The 21,348-nt window shown below is 35.4% G+C and overlaps 1 protein-coding gene across 1 annotated transcript; it reads right to left on the bottom strand.

Annotated features, from left to right (window-relative positions):
• Window positions 1–9,708: 9,708 nt before the first annotated feature.
• Window positions 9,709–14,999, bottom strand: LOC127836392 (uncharacterized). The gene is made up of 7 exons (XM_052363002.1): window positions 14,778–14,999; window positions 13,400–13,495; window positions 12,681–12,876; window positions 12,454–12,525; window positions 12,099–12,179; window positions 11,393–11,582; window positions 9,709–10,988 (listed from the first exon to the last, which is right to left on the bottom strand). The coding sequence occupies exons 3-7, from the start codon at window positions 12,861–12,863 to the stop codon at window positions 9,889–9,891; spliced, it is 1,626 nt and encodes a 541-aa protein (XP_052218962.1). The 5' UTR covers window positions 12,864–12,876; window positions 13,400–13,495; window positions 14,778–14,999; the 3' UTR covers window positions 9,709–9,888.
• Window positions 15,000–21,348: the final 6,349 nt, after the last annotated feature.

Here is a 21,348-nt window from a genome sequence, read left to right as displayed (position 1 = left end):
AATTTTTCTCAAACAAATTGCTAAAACAATCAGAAAATCTTCCAGCAGGATCAAATATAGTTGTAGGAGGTGGATTTCCAGGTGATGTTGATTCAAAGTGGAGTACTTTTGATGCGACAAACCTATGTTTAAATCATGATGAGGCAGATACGCGGATGATATTGCACTCAAGGGACGCTATTGATAGAGGCTACAGGCGTTTAGAAGTATTTTGCAGAGACACTGACGTTCTGCCTTTGTTAATATACCACCTTAGAGCTGACGCCGAAGCATATATGATATCTGGTACAGGCAAACAAAGAAAACGTTATCATGTGAACACAATATCTGAAAAACTAGGTTACAATGTCAGAAGGAACATTTTGGGGTTTTACGCATTGACAGGATCCGACACCACGTCTGCTCAAAATAGAATAAGTAAGAAAACCGCCTGGGTAAAGTATATCGCACAACCTGATACATTGGAGGGTGTTGGTAGAGATGGTGATGCTCTAGCATTTTCTAAATGTCTGTGTGTGCTGTGTGGCTGCTGTCAGGACCACCCACCAAACATTGACACGTTATTTTTGAAAGCCAGGAAGAGTTTGGATTGTATACCACTTACAAATGATGCGCTTGAACTTCACATTAAAAGGGATAATTATCAGGCAAAGATATGGCTAAATGCCACAGATAAGGATTTTCAACCTGATTATCCTCTTGATACTGGTTCATGGAAACTTCATTGAAACCGGCATGAACGAGGAAACCAAGGTCCCTGCAGCATGTGTTCATGTATCATGTGACTGTCAAACCAAGTGTAGTACAGCACGATGTAAGTGCTATCGATCTGACAAAGGATGCTTGTTTGAATGCGCATGTGAAGCGAATGGCTGTTTAAACCCTAGATAATTAGTGTAAACGATAAAAGATAAGGAGATACAAATACTGCCATAGTATTTCGTGTTTTTGAACAAAACTGTGAATTAATGTAACGTATGTAAAATAAATTATCACACAAGACCGACATAATCTTCAGCATGATGATACAGTCGGTCATAATAGTGCATTGAAGTCAGATGAACATGTGTTTTATTTTATAAATGATACTTCAAGATTTTTAAATATATAACTAAATAGATCAATGTTTTGGTAAAATAATTTCTGTTTTACATTCGTCATATCTATTAGAATTATTACTAATTAGATGAAGTAAAAGTGACTTATCTTGCATGAATATGACATTATAGAACGAACAGTATTAAGAACTACATTAGAGTAAACTATTTGAGCTGAAATCATTTATTGAAAATAGTATTTAGCATTATATGCATATAAAACAATGTATATATATACATATATATATATATATATATATATATATATATATATATATATATAGAGAGAGAGAGAGAGAGAGAGAGAGAGAGAGAGAAGAGATAGAGAGAGAGAGAAGAGAGAGAGAGATAGTCGCAGAGTCGCGCGCGACGCTGCTCGACTCACTATCGCGCTCGCTCTCGCGCTCGCTGCTCGCTAGCTGCGCGCTCGTCGCTGCGCTCGCTCTCTCCTATCTCGCTTCCTCTCTCTCGCTCTGCTCGCCTCGTCTCGCGCTCTCGCGCTCGTCTCGCGCTCGCCTCGCAGCTCGCGCTGAGCGAATGAGAGAGAGAGAGAGAGAGAGACTGTAACGTAGATCACACATGTTTACTTTTAACTATACTTTCAATGTTTAAAGTCTCGTAATTGTATTGATAGGATAGTGCAGAAATACTTTTGGTTCTTATTATAAAAAGTATTTAAAGTCTAAAAATGAACATTGTTTTCTTTTAATTAAGGTAACATAATTTACAAAGTTAGGAACATTCACTTGAGATACAACAGAAAAATATTCTTTTCATCATCAAAGTATCCATCTCTCATTGAAAAGTTACTTACAAATATAAAATACATGGATCTTTTGTTGGTTTCAAAATACACAGCAATTAACGTTCTATATGGGTTATAAAAGTGCACTTGATGACCTTTGACCTTTTTATGAAAAACAGAAATCAGTTAAAAAATGAGATAACCCTTCAAGTATCCCGGTTTAACCTAAATTCGACGATGTAACAGATACACGCAGCAATAACAAATAAATTAAAGAAACATTGAACTGTTAAATCACACAGTCATTAACTTTGAACTTAGTTGTATTACCTTGGATTGATTCCAAGTCGATGAACAACCATTTTATCGTAACTTGTCAACAAAAATGGCGGCATATCACTCACTTCAAGTGTGAATGAAAGGTCACCTAAATTCGACGATTTGGATTGGTTGATGTTCTCTAATATTAATAGAGGTCAATATATGGTGGGCTATACAGCCATTTTCAATAACATGAACAGTAAGAGTCAAAAGTTGATAACTTGAACTAAATTGAACTTATTTACAGGAAGGTGTTTAATAGTTATTGATTACTCTTCTGCTTTGCAACATGTGGGACAGAGAAAACTATCACCACGTCTGATTACTTTCACTCTTGTGCAGAATTTCAAGTGGACCCACTTGTTGCAAGTGTCACATTGTCCCCACTGAACTATCTTTATGTGATCATAATCTGATTTTTCAGGGTAGAATTTTCTACATACACAACACTTTTCTTCTTCAGATTCAATATCATCATCTAAATCCACGGCAGTGATTGTCTTCACTTTTTTGTGTTGAGCTTGTGGCTGTTTCCCTTTTGTGTTATTGATTCTAGAGGTTTCTTTCTGGTGTGTTTGGTGGTCTTTAAATTGCGGAATAAATTTTCTCTTCATAGATGTGGACTGTGATTGAATATGATTTTGTATTTTTGTTATTACACCCTCATTAGTGATTGCCTTTTTCCCTACAACTTTGCTGATGGTGTTTCTAGTTTTAGCAACCTTAACATTTTCCAAAATGCTTCCACCTCTGTTGTTCAGAAATGTGTTTGCTGCCTCAGTGTTAGTGTTTACAACTTTGGTTTCAGGCTGTTTGGTTTTGCTGTTTTCACTTTCATTGGCAGCTGGAAAGCTCAGTGATGGGGCAATGTCATGGTCTGACACAACATCCGGGTTCAGAGGATATACTCCACTCTTCTTGAAGGCTGCTTGAACATTGGATGGTGTCAGAGTGTTTAAATGTACCGTGCATGCCAATCTACACACATCATACCGGTTTATGACTCTTCCGCCAGATTTTCGCATGTAGCCATGGCATTTTGAGTTCCGGAAAACTTCAAATGGGCCAAAACAACTAATGTCTAATGGCTGGAGCAAGTGGCTGCAATGTGTAGGCAAGACAAAGAGAATTATATGGTTTTCTTTGGCCCATTGAATCAGTGGCAGTGATATGTGGCTTTTATGACCATCATAGAGGACAAGCACGGGGGATTTGGCATTGTGGGGTGGCAAATATTTCACTAAATGCTCCCTCATGTACTGACTGAAGATATCAGTGTTTGACCAACCCGTTTCGGAAACAACACCTGTAGCTCCAGTGGAAGCACCTTGCAGTCATTCAGGTAACATTCGCTTGCCGGGAAAGACAAAAAATGGTGGTACCTGATTACCCATGGCATTGGCTCCTCCAATCAAGGTTACTGTTTGAGACCTTCCAGATGTTATTGCCTTGGCCTTGTATACAGCACCAGTGATAATTTTTGGGGGTTTGTGGTCGACTGATAGGCCTTTCTTATCAACATTGAAAATTGCTTCCGGCCGACTCAGCAAATCATTTTCACTCGTAATTTGAAATTGCACCTCTGGTGGCACATCTGGCACGGGCAGACTCAAGAATGCGAGGCTTTTTGACAGACAATTCAGGAAATCTGCTCAGGAATTTGTATAGCCATCTGAGTGTGAGAGGGTGATCCTTATCTCTGAGGCCAAGGTGGACCGCATAGTCTGATGCCAGGTTGATAGCTTCTGTTTGTGAATATCCATACCCGACCTCTGCCATGGAATTTATATGCCGGGCCAACATGGTTTCTTGATCTTTTGAGAATAACTGGGTGCGGCCTGACTGCACATTATCTAGTGGGATGTTACCATGGACCATATCTTTTAGTGTAGTAACTGGTACACCATAAGTAGTGGCAGCTCTCTGCACAGACATGTGATTTATCATCACTGCATCATAAGCCAATTTTAAATCTGCCTGGTCATAGCAACTTCGATATGGGCCTGTTTTTGTATCAGTTTTCTGAAAACAATTAAAAAAAACTGATAACCAGAATGCCCTTAATTGCAAATTATGAGCTTGGTACTCTGAATTAATTAGTCAATTATGCGCTTCCGTATTTTTCCAAGTGTTGAGCGAGTGACGTCATAGCACGTGATTTTTACTATCTTTACTATCAATGGCAGACGATGCAGTGTACTACGAACCATTTCAGTAAGAAAACGGGTACATATGTAGGCATTATATTGTCAGATGTGAAGAAAAGTAATTATCAAAGCGAATTCGTTGAAAAATATAAGAATTACCTGTCTAATCTCCATTATTTTTGGAAATAATCGGGAGCGTAAAGCGGAAGTAGACCATGGGAAAAACAGAAACGACCTTCACCTTTTAAATCGCGCGTGAATTCCGATGACGCGATAAAAACAAACCATCGTCGAATTTAGGTGTCGTCGAATTTGGGTTACGGTAGGATATCAAATATAAGTCAGTTCAGGAGTTAATTCAGTAATAGTATCTGATATTTCACAATTTTGGCAATGTTACCTCAATTGTTAAAGCAAAATACACTCATTGACCTTTTGACCTAATTACAGGGTCGTCAAGCATCCCGGAGGATGACATCCCCTCCAGAATTTTTTTAAAATGTATTTGCAACCATTATAACATAAAAGTAGGCCATGCCTTAGAAATGCCATCAGATGTCAGATTTCAGGAAATTTTAGGCCAACTAAAAATAGTAAGTTACCATTAAACATAAATATTGTATTACCATTGAACTCTGTATTAATGTGTTTGGTAATGGCATAGTTTAAGGATTAATTGGACCACCATAACATCTTTTGGCATTATCTGCCATCTTTTCGCTCAGCTGACTACTGCAAGACTGATAAAAGTATTGAATTAATATCTGCCGATGATGGTCACTTCAAAATTCACAGTTAACTCGGCAATACTTAGAAATATAATTGGGTAATAGCCAAGATTTTGTGGTTGAGGCAAAGGACGGATTAATGTTAAATAGGCCATTAATTTATGCTTTTCATGATAAGCATTATTTTATTCATTCCCAAAGCATCTTCAATTTTATCTTGCAGGATGACAATGCTTTGACTGCTATCTAGATGTCTACAGTGCTGTGGGCTAATTGCAACCTCTGATTCCATGAAAAGACGAACAGGTCCAGTGCGCAATATCAAGTTGCCAAGTGTGATGTTATGAGCAGATCTGAAAAGCCCAAACATTGTGTAAAAGGACCTGTCATGGTCGGTGTGAATGGTGATAAGGTGAAGTTTGGATAAACTGGTAATTATAAAGGAATAGGTTGAACGGGACATGTCTAGAATTTACAAGTCTTTGAGAAAAAAACATTCTGCTTATTCTTCAGTCATATCGCATATTGTTTCTGTTATAAAAACAAACTGGATGAATTGATATATCACTCTCAGGTTTTGGCCTTATTATTTACTACTCATAATTCATTACGAAACGTTTTCTCCCATTATTGTGGCGTTTTGCATATTGTTTTTTAAGATGACCAACTAGACTGCTATTTTTATTTATTTCAGGTTTTATCATGATTATATACTATGTATGATGATAACCAAACGTGTTCATCCTTAACGTAAAACGCATGAGGTTGGTTTTTAATATATTCTTAAACATAAATGGATGAACATATTTCTACATTAATTGATGTAAAAGTGTATTTAATTAGACATTCAATAATCATTGTGTCAGTGCTGTTTGTTCATTATGTTTCTTCTTTTTTTTTGCTAAAATGTGATATCGGAGTCATTTTGTTTAATGTGTTGATGAAACGCCTTATTAGTTGTTCAATGTTGGCTCCTGTGGTTCAGAGATCACAGGGATGCTCACCGGAACAACATCAGGACAAAACGTTTTATTGTGAGATAAATCAATAAATTCAATCAATGAAAACACGTGTTTGAGTTTGTTATTAAGCAGCAGTTACAAAATATTGTTTTCACTTATAGATAAGACACATTAACGCGACTCACATGAATCTACTGGTGTGTCGAATTTGTTGGTATAATTTGCTCGTTTAAAGGGCTTCCTATTTTGGAGCAAGACCATTTCGCGCTTAACCATTTTCGTGCGGATATTGATAAACAAAGTTTATTGATTCTCTTTATTAATTCCTGTCGGTCATTGTCTTATTAAAGGATCCGAGCTTTAGCTGCCTCGTTTCCATTCTCGAGGTCTGTTTTGTGGAATATGCTGAAATATTCATGAATATTGGATCTTCAGGAACATCGCCAAAAAACACTTATTACCATGCATGGTTTTGCACGCGTAAAAACTGTCGATAAAAACGCGCAAAACAACACGAAACAAGAAAATGCTGCAATACACCATAGAGCGCAATAGAATAACAGTTAATAGATGTGATGGTCGTTATTCAGCAGTGCAGTGCATTTTGTCTTAGTTAAGTTCCTAAAAACCTATCGATAGCATTCACGTAAGCGAAACAGCAACGTCCATATTGTTTTACAAAGCATACAATTATAATAAGCTCCCATTAAGGCTGTACATGTAGACGAATAAATGTTGCTTTGTAATTTGTATATACAATAAAATAAAACGCACAGTTTCAAAGAAAATGTTTGAACATTAAAAAAGAACATACAATTCAAAACTTCGTGCAAGAATTTAAATGTACTTGCGTGTGTGGTATATAAGATTGAGCACCGTTTATTGGGCCGTTTAAAGATATTGTAATATTTAAAATTATAATATAAAATATTATATTGAGTTTTATGAAACAGGAAATACTTTAATCTTAAACACTGGATGGTTATTGTTTTTAACGAAAGCGAAAGTACTGCACATATCTGAAGCACAATGCACTTAATTTACCAATTTTTATTTATCTTCGAGTCACATGATAAAACTGTTAAAAACTTGCATTTTTTAGCATTGAATGCATACAAATCATTTGCATGGTCTTTTTTGGACCAAACAAGATATTGTAGACAATGAGCAACGCCCTATGGACAGACTATTCAGAAAGCGTGGCAAGCAAACACGCCGTGCTTTAAGTGTGTTTTTTTCGCCTTTCCAGCTGATTTCTATGCGTTGCTCGACAAATAGTGTTCTTATAAAGCTGATCCCACTTATGTTATTATATGAGTGAGATTATAAGAGCTATATGCTAATAATAACACGGATGTAATTTATAATATTCAACCAGTCACATGCTTTTCAAGATATTGAATGTATCAATTTTTCATTAACTCAGAACAAACCCTACGACTTTAGATCTGTAAAAAGCAAGTAAACAATTTGTAACGGTTAAGTTTATTTATACTTGTTTTAAAGCCAATCCATTTACAATTTGATTCCAGTCAAGTGATCAGGTTTTCAAAATCCAGAAATCGGACTATGGCGTATAATATATATATTTAATAAAGTAGTGTGAATGTTAAACATGTACACGTGTATTCCATGCTGTCTCAGTAGCGCACTTGTCGGTAGACGCGCTTCTCACTTAGGCGAAAATTGTTCAACTCCCGCTCGCGGCGCTGGTGAACTTAATGTTGTGGTAATTATTTCGGACATGTAGGGTTTCCTCCGGATACTCGGGTTTCCTTCACAGCGCAAGACCACACACGAATAAATATCATTCATTCAACGCTAAATAGCTGAAAATTGCAGCTGCATCGTTTTAACTTCGTCCAACAGTCATGCGCCTAGTAATGGAAGACAGCTTGGACACACTTCGGGCCCTCAAGAACTGCAGCCTGTGTGTCCGTTCCTTAGTTACCAAGTACTGGTTCTAGTCCCAGGAAACGAACTGAGAGCGTTTCAACTAAGCTTTAGGCTTTCTTTTCAATCGAGCTAAAATAAATCGGTTTAAACCAAGAAATGCAGCATCATGCGCGGAAGGACCCATTGAGCTTCCAAGTGCTCACACAAGACATGTTTGCTTAATTCTCGTTTTAGCATTTGTGCTGTACACATTTGTCTTGTGAATCTATTGTGATCAAATATTCGATTTTAAACAGTTTAACGATTTACTATTATCTCTCAATTACCAAAGTATCGGTAATCACTTTTGTTAGTACATTCGCAGATAATTGTATAGGCATGACAACAAGGAATGCACATTTTAATACATTTGTTTTAAATATGATGACAGGCATATAATTAAAATACAATGAAATAATTGCACATATATCGCTGAATACATAAACAAAACACTGAAAGCAAATGAGTTTTGAAGATAACATGTCGTTGGTAGGATTGGGCATGTGTGTACATATACTATTTCATGTGGCACAATCGCGTTCATAGAAACAAGTCCAATATGAATTAAAATGAAATAGTTATAGTTTTAACTCAAATTAATATTGAATGAAAATTAACAAGAAACCGTCGGAGACGGGTGATGCTCCCCAAAGGTTTTTTTTGTCACAATATTGCACTATATATTCAGATAAAAGGAAACGTCTTGAGGGGCATTACTTTGGACAAAATAATACGATGGATGGTTTAGCAACTTAAAAAGTTCAAAGGGCCATAACTCTCTAAATAAATCATCTAACCAGAACCCACAAATAACATGCGCATCTCCTCAAGGTACTTAAGCTTCCCATAAAGCTTCATTGAATTCCAGTCAGTAGTTGGGGAGAAATAGCCCGGACAAGAATTGCACTATATGTACAGTTTATAGAAAGTTTCAAAGGGCCATAACTCTATGAAAAATCATCCGACCATAACCGGCTGATAATATGCACATCTCCTGTTGGTAGTGAAGCTTCTCATAAAGTTTCATTGAATTCCCGTAATAAGTTGCTGAGAAATAGCTCGGACAAGAATTGCTCTATATGTACAATGGAAAATTTCAAAGGGCCATAACTCTGTGAAAAATCATCCGACGAGAACCGGCTGAAAATATGCACATCTACTCTTAGTAGTGAAGCTTTCCATAAAGTTTCATTGAATTCCAGTCATTAGTTGCTGAAAAATAGCCCGGACAAGAATTGCACTATATGTACAGTTATTTGAAAATTTCAAAGGGCCATATCTCTGTGAAAAATCATTCGACCAGAACTGGCTGATAATATGCACATCTCCTTTTGGTAGTGAAGCTTCCCATAAAGTATCATTGACTTCCGGTCATTAGTTGCTGAGAAATAGCCCGGACAAGAATTGCACCACATGTACAGTTAATGGAAAATTTCAAAGGGCCATAACTCTGTGAAAAATCATCCGACCAGAACCGGCTGATAATATGCACATCTCCTTTTGGTAGTGAAGCTTCTCATAAAGTTTCATTGAATTCCGGTCATAAGTTGCTGAGAAATAGCCCGGAAAAAAATTGTGCACGGACGGACGGACACACGGACACACGGACACACGGACGGACAGACGAAGCGGCGACTATATGCTCCCCCCCCCCAAAAAAAAAATTTGGGGGGAGCATAAAAACCTACTGAATATCCTATATATTTGCATTAGGAGTTAACTTACATCCACGGACACACTTTTTTCCTTTGTAAATAGAAGGTCGATTGCAATTGTTAGGATTCGTTTGGTTAATATGATATAATTGGTAGGATGTTTGTGGGAGCGTATACAATGCATATTATGGTATATTAAACAATTGTATGTATTTTATCTGATTAAAAATTGTTTTGTTATCACAATGAATTAATTAAATAACATTTAAATTAAATCAATGTACATGTTTGCTACATGCTAAAAGTTGGTGCTCATATCTTCATTGTCTACCGGCTGTTCATCCGAATCCGATGCTTGGGTTTTAATAGTCCCACATAAGTCGTTCGTCTGTTCTACATCGTCTTCATTGTCCCCAACTCTAGCTTCTGATATTCGTGAAACAGAATCCTCCATTGGACAATGTGCGTCTGGTACTTGAGAATCCATGGTTTCAGCTGATGACGTAGCGTCTCGTAATCTGTCTTCAATTTCTCCTTTTGACATGACTGCTTCTGATCCTCGGGATTCAACATTAAAGGGTGCATTTGTTAGGGTTAATCGGGTTTCTATATCACTAGAAGAAGCATCAAGTAATCGGGCTTCAATATTTCCAACTGCTGATAATCTGGCTCCAATATCTCCAGTTGACCTTTCTTCTGCTACTCGGATATTAACATTCGTAACAGAGACGTTTGCCTCTGGAACAAGGATCCTCCACGACCACATCGAGCTTGCGTCCGTTTTAATTCCCCATTTTGTTCCCTGAGCAATTCCTTTGGCAAGAAGGGGCCCTCCGACGTGTAGGTACAACACTGGCCATACGAAGAACTCCACGCGCGGTCCTTTGGTAGTGTAGTCCCTGTAGAGACCCCTGTCAAATGCAGCATTTTCCACACTTTTTGAAGGTTGGTTTGTAATGACATTAGCATTCATTTTCGGTGCACCAAAGCCAAACTTTTCGGCCTTCATGTTTGCACTATTTATTGAAGCCATTTCATGTGCTGTAACTGCATCATTCAGGTTACCTAGGCAAGCCGAACCTTCTGTTGCGTTGTTCATGGAACCGTAGTAAGTCGTCTGAATTAACGACTTGGCCTTAACTATAGAATTCCTTTCCGTGTCTGAGTCAAATGATCCTCCAGATTTAGATTCGCGGCCAATCAAAATAACAGGATTCATGTCTGCGCTTGTTGTTCTAGATTCTGAAATGTCTTTGAGTTCAACGTCTTTAACATCAATTGCCGAATTACTTAACTCGCCGTTGTTAGAATGAACAAGCACGTCAACGTTATGAGAATGACGCTTGTCGACAAAGCGAGCTTCAGTTCGTTCAGGAGTGTTTAGTTTCCCTTGTACTTCTGCAACGGTCAACGTTATTGGTTAAGAAGATTTTAAGATATTTCGTTCGATTTAGATCATTAAAAACATAAACTATTATATACATGTACTTACATTAAGTACAGTCCGTTATTTGAGCTGGACACACATGTAAGTAATATATCGGGTTCAAAATTCCTTTGACGGCAAAGTATATGTGATTGACAAAACGCTTGGTCATTCAGAAAGCTATGGCTGAATACTCAGATTCATGATTCCATTCATCGAATTACTATGCCATACTATTAGCGTTTGCGTAAATAATTGGAAAACTCAACCTTAAAATTGTATCATTTGTAGACTGTTAGCGGTATTGGGTTGGATTATCATTATAACTACCCGTTATGAACAACATATCGCTTCGTCGTTGCAAGTGTGAACATACCAGTAAAGTTGTTCGAATAGACAGGCCAGCCTTCTAAACCAGGACATGCCACCAGAACTGGTGGATCGCAGGCACACATGAGTAGTGCAATGTTCACGCTTTCCAAAATGTAACCATTCACAAATGGTCCAGATAGCAAGCCTTTCACCTTTTCATCGCTGCAAACGTTGTAGATATGCCTCAGGAACACCTTCAAAATGTTTAGTTTCTCGTATCGGAGGGTTTATATACTGGTATTTGTTGGCAATATAGGTGGATATTGCATGTTCATTTAAACGTAAACTTATACAATTCATATTTGTCTGGGTCTTTTGGTTTACGTTAGCATTATTCAAAATCACTGTCTGAATTCAGGTTTACTTTTTAATTGCTGAAATGACTATCTGACTTGTTTTATGCCCCCGGATCGAAAAATCGTGGGTATATTGTTTTTGGCCTGTCTGTCTGTCATTGTGTCAGTCAGTCATTGTATGTGTGTGTCCCAAAACTTTAACCAAGGTTAAAGTTTGCAATAACTTTTGCAATATTGAAGATAGCAACTTGATATTTGGCATGCCTGTGTATCTCATGGACCTGCACATTTTGAGTGGTGAAAGGTCAAGGTCATCCTTTAAGGTCAAAGGTCAAATTTATAGTTTCAAAGCGGCGCAATAGGGGGCATTGTGTTTCTGACAAACACATCTCTGGTTACTCTAGCATTACTTACTCTGGCGACCTCCTCAGAAAGGAGCAAGACTTTTGCTTTCCTTGCATCTTTTAATTGTTTCCGTAACTGCGTGTTAGTATCCTGGAAAACAAACCATAGCGCATTTACTACACAAATTATCAAATCACGTTATATTACTAGTTTAAATATTCATGTTGAATAATAAATAGTACTTGCAACCTTTTATATATTTTTTTTAATTAAGTACATAACTTACACATATTTATTATAAGCGCTTTGTTCGCCGTTCTGATATGCACGATTAAATGAGCTTAGATTGTTCAAAATTAATAATTATAATATTAATTTTAAACCTTAGTGTTTGGAAACTTAAGTGAATTCTTGTGTCACTAACCTCGTCAATATACCATTTACAGACAAATTGCCACGTCTTCTGCAGTTCACTCGAACAAAAATCGTAGGCGAGCTAAAGCAGACATACAAGGACATGAGATATCACTATTTCCTTGTACACAGCGCGTTTCAGATGAGTATTTCATTTATACTGGCAAATGCTAACTTTAAACTGAATTATTAAATTAAGGGCCTGCATTTTATTAAGCATTAAGAAAATGATCTTACTAAAAAGACATCTAGCAAAAATTCGACAGCGCTTCTTTCGGACAGCTGGTCTTGTAAGATGGTGAAAGCACTAGTCCACTGGTTGACGTACAGTTCATTAAACATCTCCGCCAGTTTTGTAGGTCTGAAGAGGTCACTGAGATCGGCGATGTTCGGATTGTTGTCTCTCAGTTTTACAGACATGACTTCGCTTAATCTACATATTAAACGCTTGTTAAAACATCAAACAATACTAGTATCGCAGGAATTAATATTTTATTATTCACAATATGTTTTAGACCATTAACAAACAAACGTTACATATCGACTATGCATGTCACATTCAGTCATTTGGATTTTTGTCGAGAATAAAACGTTCCACATTTTTTCCATCTTGTATAGTATAAATGAAAAACTGTGGAACGATGTAAACATATTTTACGGGAGATTATGTTGGTTATTCGCACAAACATTAACAATTGCCCCCAATCGGGTCCGTGGATATACCGTCTTCTCCTTTTTCGTTTCGACACAACGAAACATGAAAATTAACGCATATTAGTTCATATTCCGATTTTCGTATAACCGAAATAAAAACAAAGTACGAACACAAAATTAGCTTCTTTAATCGTTTATCGTTATACTAATTATAAAACAAAATACGGAATTTCTGCTCATATTTCGTTTCAGTCTTCATATAACGAATATCAACGACTAAAACTTGAAGCGGATTGTTCTACCTTGTTAAGGCATCATCTTTTTCTCTTTTCAATTTTTCATTTTCTATTCGGAGCTCCTGAATCTCCTGTTCCTGTCGGGCTTCATTGCGTTTGTTCCTACAATATATGAAGCCTAAATTTCTCAAAAATCTTGTAATGGTTGTCACTAAATACTTGTTATGCCCCATGCTTACATTAAATACAGGGATTTCACTTAAAGGTAACACTGCTATTGTTGTCCTGCAATCAGAGGCGTCCGCAGGAATCATCCTATGGGGTCGGTCATGGGGAATTTTCTCCCTCTTTGCCGCCGTAGGCGTAGGAAATTTGGAGAATAAGACCAGACAAGTGTTAATCATGTTGTTTATCAAACAGGTTACGCGAAATGAAAGGGTAGTGTTCTAAAAAGGGGCGAGTTGAATACCCAACAACAAGTCTGTGGATATTTTCTATGACTTACTATATCCATGGAATTGCTTGGTCTTACATGGGATTTTAGGCATAGTTTTATTTTAAGATTGGATGTTGTTTCCGATACTTTTTTTCAATTAAAAAACAGTTTCGCATTTTTTGTTATGAGGGGACGCGAAAATAACCAAAAAGGAGAAGGACGCAGAATCCATGTATTTTGTTCCCGCCCTTTCCCTCCACTCCATAAAAACTGTGTGAAAAACTTCGATTACTGATAATATATAATAATATAGTTATATAATATAATTGCATACTTTGTGCATTCAATTCCAGGAATTGTTATTCATACGCATTAGGGTAAAATGGAATATGTCGTATTCGTATTTTCTGTGCACATTTTTTTCCGACATTTTATTTGAAATTTCGATTCAGTTATCTTTTTTGTTAGCCATGCTTGTTTGCTTATTTTTATGTGCATACATAATATCCTTAAACGAAAACGAAAGTATTGCCTTGAATAATTGAGGAGCTAATAAACGAACTTGAGGGTTACAAAGCTTTTATGATGCATTATCACATAGGATAAACATTTGATTAATAAAACATTATTCGATATTTATAAGATCTAGAACACCTTCTATAATTATGTCAAACTACCGGCAGTTTCGTTTTCGACTACTCGTACACTATATTTATTTATGTACTTTCGATTTTAAACTCTAACATTTCAATAAAACTAATAATGTTTACGTTATAAAATTAGCACAAATATCTAATTATTATTATGCAAGATCAGATTCCACGGGATTAAACGTATTGTTGGACTTGTTTGTTTGATTCCAAACCAATGAAATTGATGTCCATGTATATATGTAATTAATCGTGAAAAGAAAATATTTATTATAATAATTATTGATCACCCTCCAATTAACCCCGAAACTGTGTATTTCAATGTTAAATTCCGATGCAAAACAATGTGTACACTCACCACAGCAATCGTCATCGTCGTGGTCCATGTTCTTTAAGAAATAATCTCACCACACTCCGCTCGTAAATCATTACACGATCAGGTGACCGGAAGCAAATACAGGAAGTTAATTGAAATATTCGCAATGACGTCTATAAGTAAAACGTCGGTTATATTTATATAGACGAAATGTTTTGACAGTTCGGCCTTGTTTTATTGCTCTATTTGAGTTCTGTTTACTGTTAATTATATCGGTAGCTTTTCGATAAATATGATATATATGTACATTTGCAAACGGATAACTGCTCGTGCTGAGATCGCATTTATTGAATACACTCCGATCAATGTTAAAAGATAACAGATAGGAGATTGAAGAATGTATTATTTACCTGTTTTATTTGTTAAATAGATGATACGACTGTGTTCAAAAAGCCTCATGGTGAAGGTATTTACGGTTTATTTAATATTTATTGTAGTTTTTTTTTCTATTTATTTCGTATCCTTAACTTGGTGGCATATTAAAGGATTCTACACCCTAGTAAGTCCCAAAACAATTATGGTCAATAAATTACCATTTGCAACAATAATTACCGTTACAGGTTAAGGTTTAAGTTTTCGGTCGCTTTCGCAGCATGGCTTTGCGCGGTATTTTTATCGCCGAAAGAGCTTGTTCTTATGTGATGACAGATCGGTGAATTCGTATTCCGTTTTTTAAAAAAAAATATGTTAAGAACCCATTCGGATTCACTTGTGTGTACAGTTGTTTAGGTAATATTTAACTTTTAGTGTTCTCAATTTTCACTGCAATGCGAGAATATGCTAACCTGTTATATTGTTAACCCACATATATCTGAAAGCATACATGTAGTCGCTCAAAACTAGATATTACACATGAATGTATATATGTATATTAAAATTATCAAACTATCCCGAAAGAAAAATCGAAAAATTGTTGCATTTTGCAATGTCAAACTTGTTATGCAAACGAAACGCAGTTCATTTTGTAAGTTGCATTAATGAAGTACTAACAAGACTTAACCAGTTTCAAAATCTCCAACGAAAAATCTTCTAATCATACTGCACATTATGCACGGATAATGGATATTTTTGCATTACTATATATGCGAATATGTGTTTATATAATTCAAACAATTGCTTCTTAAAGGGGCATTTTCGCGTGTCCGTACATTTGCAAATTAAAAAAAATGTCTCAGAATCGCAAAGTTTCGTTTTAGCTAAAGAATTTGCGAGGAAACAGTTACACTGATTATTTACCATGTTCTAAAATATCAATTATATGCATCTGTTGACGATTTAAAAATCTAAAAATTATAAAGCCTTGCAACGCAAAACGATTGAATGATTTGGTATATAGTTTGTACATTTTATCAGACGTTATTTTATGAAAAGTTACATTCTACGTGTATACATGATCAATAATCAACAGTCACATGCTTAAAAAAAATGGCTGAGAAAAAAAAACGAAAGTTGAATATGAATTGTGGGTAATTACGTTTTTCAAAGGAGGTAATATCTAATGAATGTCACCTTGTTTTGGAAAAGGCGTATTGTTTAAAAAATAACTTGTTTTTAGCTTTTTCAGTACGAAAATTTTAATTTATTTACTTGTGCATTTCCGTCCTCATTCGTTGAGTAAAACATAAACGAAACATATGCACATAATGTAATTCAATTCCAAACATAATGCACTTCGCTCGTCGTTAGTGCTTAAAATTTATTGTGCAATCTTCATGAAATTTGGTCAGAAAATGAGATTATAATATTGATTATATATTGGCCAAGTTCAAAACCGTGTTACGTGAGGTCCAAAATAAGGTCACTGTGTAAAACTAAACAAAGAGTTTTTAACATTTCAAGTCACATTAATTGTACAATCTTCATGAAACACTTGTTATAATTTGTTTGCTCATGATTCATCGGCTGAGTTTGACAAATGATTAAGGTACATATCAAAACATGGTTGCCTGGGGGCGGGGCAGTTGTCCTTATATGGCTATAGAGAAACCGTGTTAACAGTCCAGAATGCACATTTTAGCCGGATATTCACGAAACTTGGACAAAACATTTATTCTAGCGATATTTGGGTCGAGTTTAACAATGGTCTCAGTCTGATGAAAAACGTTGCCACCAGGGGGCTGGGAAGCTGACCTTAAATGTCTATATCGAGACCCTGTTAACTCCATTTACGTTACATTTTCGCTCTCTTCATGTTGTCAGGATGTTGGTTCTAATGATACATGAAGTGAGTTCGAAAATTGTTCATGTCTCCTAAAAAAATAGGTTGCCATGGGATGTGATGGTTAAGCAGGTAATTGTTCACATAAGTCTTCTTTCTTAAGATGAAAACAATAAGACGTGCTTTGATAGTGTGATGTTTAGGTTGTTTTTGATCTGAATATGCTGCTGCTGCCTATGATTATGATGATTATGATGATGATAATGAAGCTGCTGCTGATGATGATGATGAATATTTGTATGGATCTCGCTTAGTACTACATGAAATGACTAACAGTTAATTTTCACAAAACCCGCATATGTCCCACATTGTAACCCATCTGATACCCAAATAGACTAAGTTTGCAAACTCCTATTTAGCCCCATACAGGCTTATCATGGGGTACCAATATTGAAGCTAGTATTTGGGACTCATATGTATAGCGCAGATATTCCAACTGTGATCTACATATAATTGTTATTATGTTCGATTTGTTTGTTGATTTTGTGGCTAAATTTAATTTATCACCATTGGTTATTATAACAAACCACGAAACTCCAGGACTTATATCAAAACAGCTGAGTTTGAACGCCATTTTGTTCAATGAGATTCTTCCCAGATGCAGGAATTATTTATAGGCACAATGCCGAAATGATGATATTCGCCAGTAAAATATAGAAATTGCTTATTTTAAAGCTCTGTCATGAATATTTCAGATCTTCATCGCGCAAATACAGGAAGAAGCAGCAATATTGGATGTAAAAGATATTTCATAGCTTGGTTATTTATTTGACTGTAACATACAATAAAATAAATGTAAAAGAAAATGAATGTTATACCTAAAAAGAATAACCGTATAGACTAAGGCGATAATAAAGACATCGTCATATGTTACAAACAAAACATTCTTTGGACGTCATCTAGGTTTCCATGGTAACCTGCAGTATGCCAACTGTCCACCCTCTGTATAATTGAGCAACAGGCACAACTTAAAATGAAAATTTAAAGAATCGTGCTGGATTTATAATGCACTCACATTACCCCAAGGAATAGACTTGAACATGTTATTGGACTACATTCGTAACGCTAAAGGAGGATTTGATGTCTGCTTGAGGTCACAAATTCTTGTTGATTGAATCCTTATTGTGATAAAGCTATCTCTTTTAAGTGGTGATTAGTGATATTTTCATTATTATACTATGTAAGACTTAGAACATATATGCTATAGTTAATTTATTCAACCAATCATTCTCTTAGTATCTTTTTTGATATATTAACATGTGTTTATGACATACAAAAGGCACACAAATGCAAAATGCTGATCTAAATGGTACATAATAGACTACGGCTGTTTGACTGAGGAGGGGGTGGCGCGAGGAAAATACAGATGGGTTTAACTACATCTTTAAGTGGGATAGGCATAATGCTTATGAACGTGCGCTTAGATAACAGACTTGTAGAGCACTCAATTGTTCGTAAGATAGTAAATTTGATCCGCTTATAAGTGCTTCCCGATAGCAACAATCAAACTCACGCTATATAAATAGCCGCGATCGGATGGGTTGATAATCGATACCTTGGGACGGTAAATTATACCACCCAGGGCTACGATTAAAATATTTAAGCCATTAAAAGCCATGTCATGTCGTCAATTCAATTACTTAATGCTTTCGGCTTAGCTATATGCGTGTGTTATCTTATATTAGTACATCAGTGAATAATCACAATGGCTAGTTATTGCTTTAGAACGTTTTCAAGTAAACAATATTTTCGTGCTTACAAAATAAACCAAGATAACATTCATGTGTCATCGTTTTTCTCCAAAATTAAAAGTATCAGGTAGATATTTCCCTTTGCCACACACATTACGCAATTTACAGCTATTGTATGGTATTAAACGATGGATTTGTTTATAAACTTAATAGGTATTACTTTTAAATCATGTGACAACAATCTTGATGTACGGCTTTAAAGGTTCTATGTGAATCTCTAACCGATGAAATAAGTTTGGGAAAATAAGCTTGACTTGTTTAAGGCAGCCATGGTCTAGCAAACTTCTCACAGAATGTACGCGACTTACTTTTTACATTTCCTATATACATCGCTTGTTATGTAAACATTGTTTGATTTCTTTAAATTAAACACAAAGTAATTAAAATGTACTTGACTGAAATGTGTTTGTACAAAATGATATTTATTTATGACCTTGAACATGCATGTAGCACACCTCTTACAATCAAACCGATATTTTTACACGGTGTATAAACCAATCGAACTTCAAATAGGATTTTGTGTTCACGTACATTATGATAATCTAATTCTAATTCTAATTCTAATTCAATGCTTTATTAGAGTCTCATTCGCAATACATATACAATTAAAATACATATAAAAGCACAGTTACATGTATGCGACCAATCATAATATGATTTATAAGAGACTATATAATTACATACATATATACATTAACAATTATTGACTAACAAATGAATTCCACATCGTTAAAACTTATTTCTATTAAAATAAGTTATTGTAGCTAAGACTATGTGGTTTTATTTACACTTGTCAATATTGTTCATACATTAAAATACCTTTTTTTTTAAACCTAGACTAGTCTATAAACTATTTTACAAATGTACAGCATAAAACTTAAGCATATACAATTCATTTTGAATATAAAATATCCTTCTTTCTTTGAGAATACTAAAGCAGGATTTGGCTGATATATAAAGCAACCTCTCATCTGTAAATATGTATTTAAGTTTCTCAGTATCTGACATGTTGTGACAGTTTGGAGTATCTATGATCTATCTACCCACTACTAGCTAATTCGTAATTAAAAATATAGACGGAAGGCAAAATCACAGGTACTTATATTTTGTTTTGCAATAATAGACTGTTCATTTCGTGCATTTTCAAGAGTATTGTATTTTCACAATGATATAAACGTACGACAAAAAGCTAGACCTACAAATATTTACGAGATGATGATCTTAAATATTAACTTAATGATGTTATATTCTTTAAAAAAAATGTAAAAGGAAGGGATGTAGTTGACACTTGTTCGTAATTTCATTTCATCGTTCCTCAAAAAGTTGTAACTCTGTTGCTTTGGTCTCCTTCCTACCATTGAGTAATAAAACGGTTATTAAATTGCATGCGTTTTAATTCCCTTTTATTAATATTTAATTTAAATTGCAATGCTATGAGATTAAATTTTATTTACACTTATATGTGTCATGGGCCAAGCGTGAGATTTAGAGCTCTAAAACCGGTTTAAACCCCCAGTGCGTAGCATTGACCGTTCCAATGCGGTGACCCCAGCTTTATTCTTCTATGTGTGTATGTTGTTTCGTATTGTGACGTACTGTTTTGGCAATTGGTAACTTGCCATAAATAAAGGACCACAAAAAGGTTTATAATAGTGATAAAGCAACTGGAGTTTCACTTCTTTATATTACAAATATTGTTGATACAGTGAAAGGCACAATTGTTGAAACTTCTGACTCAGTTGCTGCTTTGAACTCGAATTTTGAACTTGACAATATGTGCATTGTTCGTCGTGCTTATTTTGTCGTCAACACGTACATTGTGAACACAATAGAAGCTCGATTTTCGTCCTTATCTACTTAAATACTGGTCATAATATGTACTCTTATGAATTCTCTGCTGGTTTCGAAATGTGTTATCTGGGATGAGAAACCTTGCCGCAATTTCGAAAACATATCATTTACATTTTAAAAGGAATGTAGACAAGGAATTATTCGTAGACAATTTATGGACTTCAATACTTCGCACAAACAGTGTTTGTTTGTGTTCTGCAAAAATAATAATTCATAAAATAACTGCAATACGTTTAATAGTATTTTGTTTTGGCAACGCTTTTCAAAACAAAATTTGTATTTATATTTGGTTTCACAAGTCAATTTTTAAGCCGTTTTATTCAGTGTAAAGAAAGCATTAACACATTTTTGTCGCTCAAGCTGTCAATATTAAGTCCCTGTGTGTAAGGAAATGTTTAATTAGTCAACCAACATGCACTGATTTTCCGAATTTTCAATTGAACACTATAATTCTTTTATTCATATTTTGTGTTTATGTTGGTTTGTATTGTGCTGTATTGTGCTGTTTTGTACTGTTTGAGCAATCGGTCACTTGCCTTAAATAAAGGACCAACTAATTGTTTTTAATGAAAATTCAATACTGCTCCAGCAGCTGGAGTTTCACTTCTTTATAGTGTGTAAGTGAGTAAACAAAAGACAAATCTGCAGAGCTTTTATTTATAAAAAGCTATATTCACTGTATCAATCTGTGTTTGATGTATCTTCAAAAAAATATGAAATTATATGGACATTG

The sequence above is a fragment of the Dreissena polymorpha genome, chromosome 6, assembly GCF_020536995.1.
Source record: "Dreissena polymorpha isolate Duluth1 chromosome 6, UMN_Dpol_1.0, whole genome shotgun sequence".
Lineage (NCBI taxonomy): Eukaryota > Metazoa > Mollusca > Bivalvia > Myida > Dreissenidae > Dreissena > Dreissena polymorpha.
This window is presented reverse-complemented; position numbering and strand designations above follow the sequence as displayed.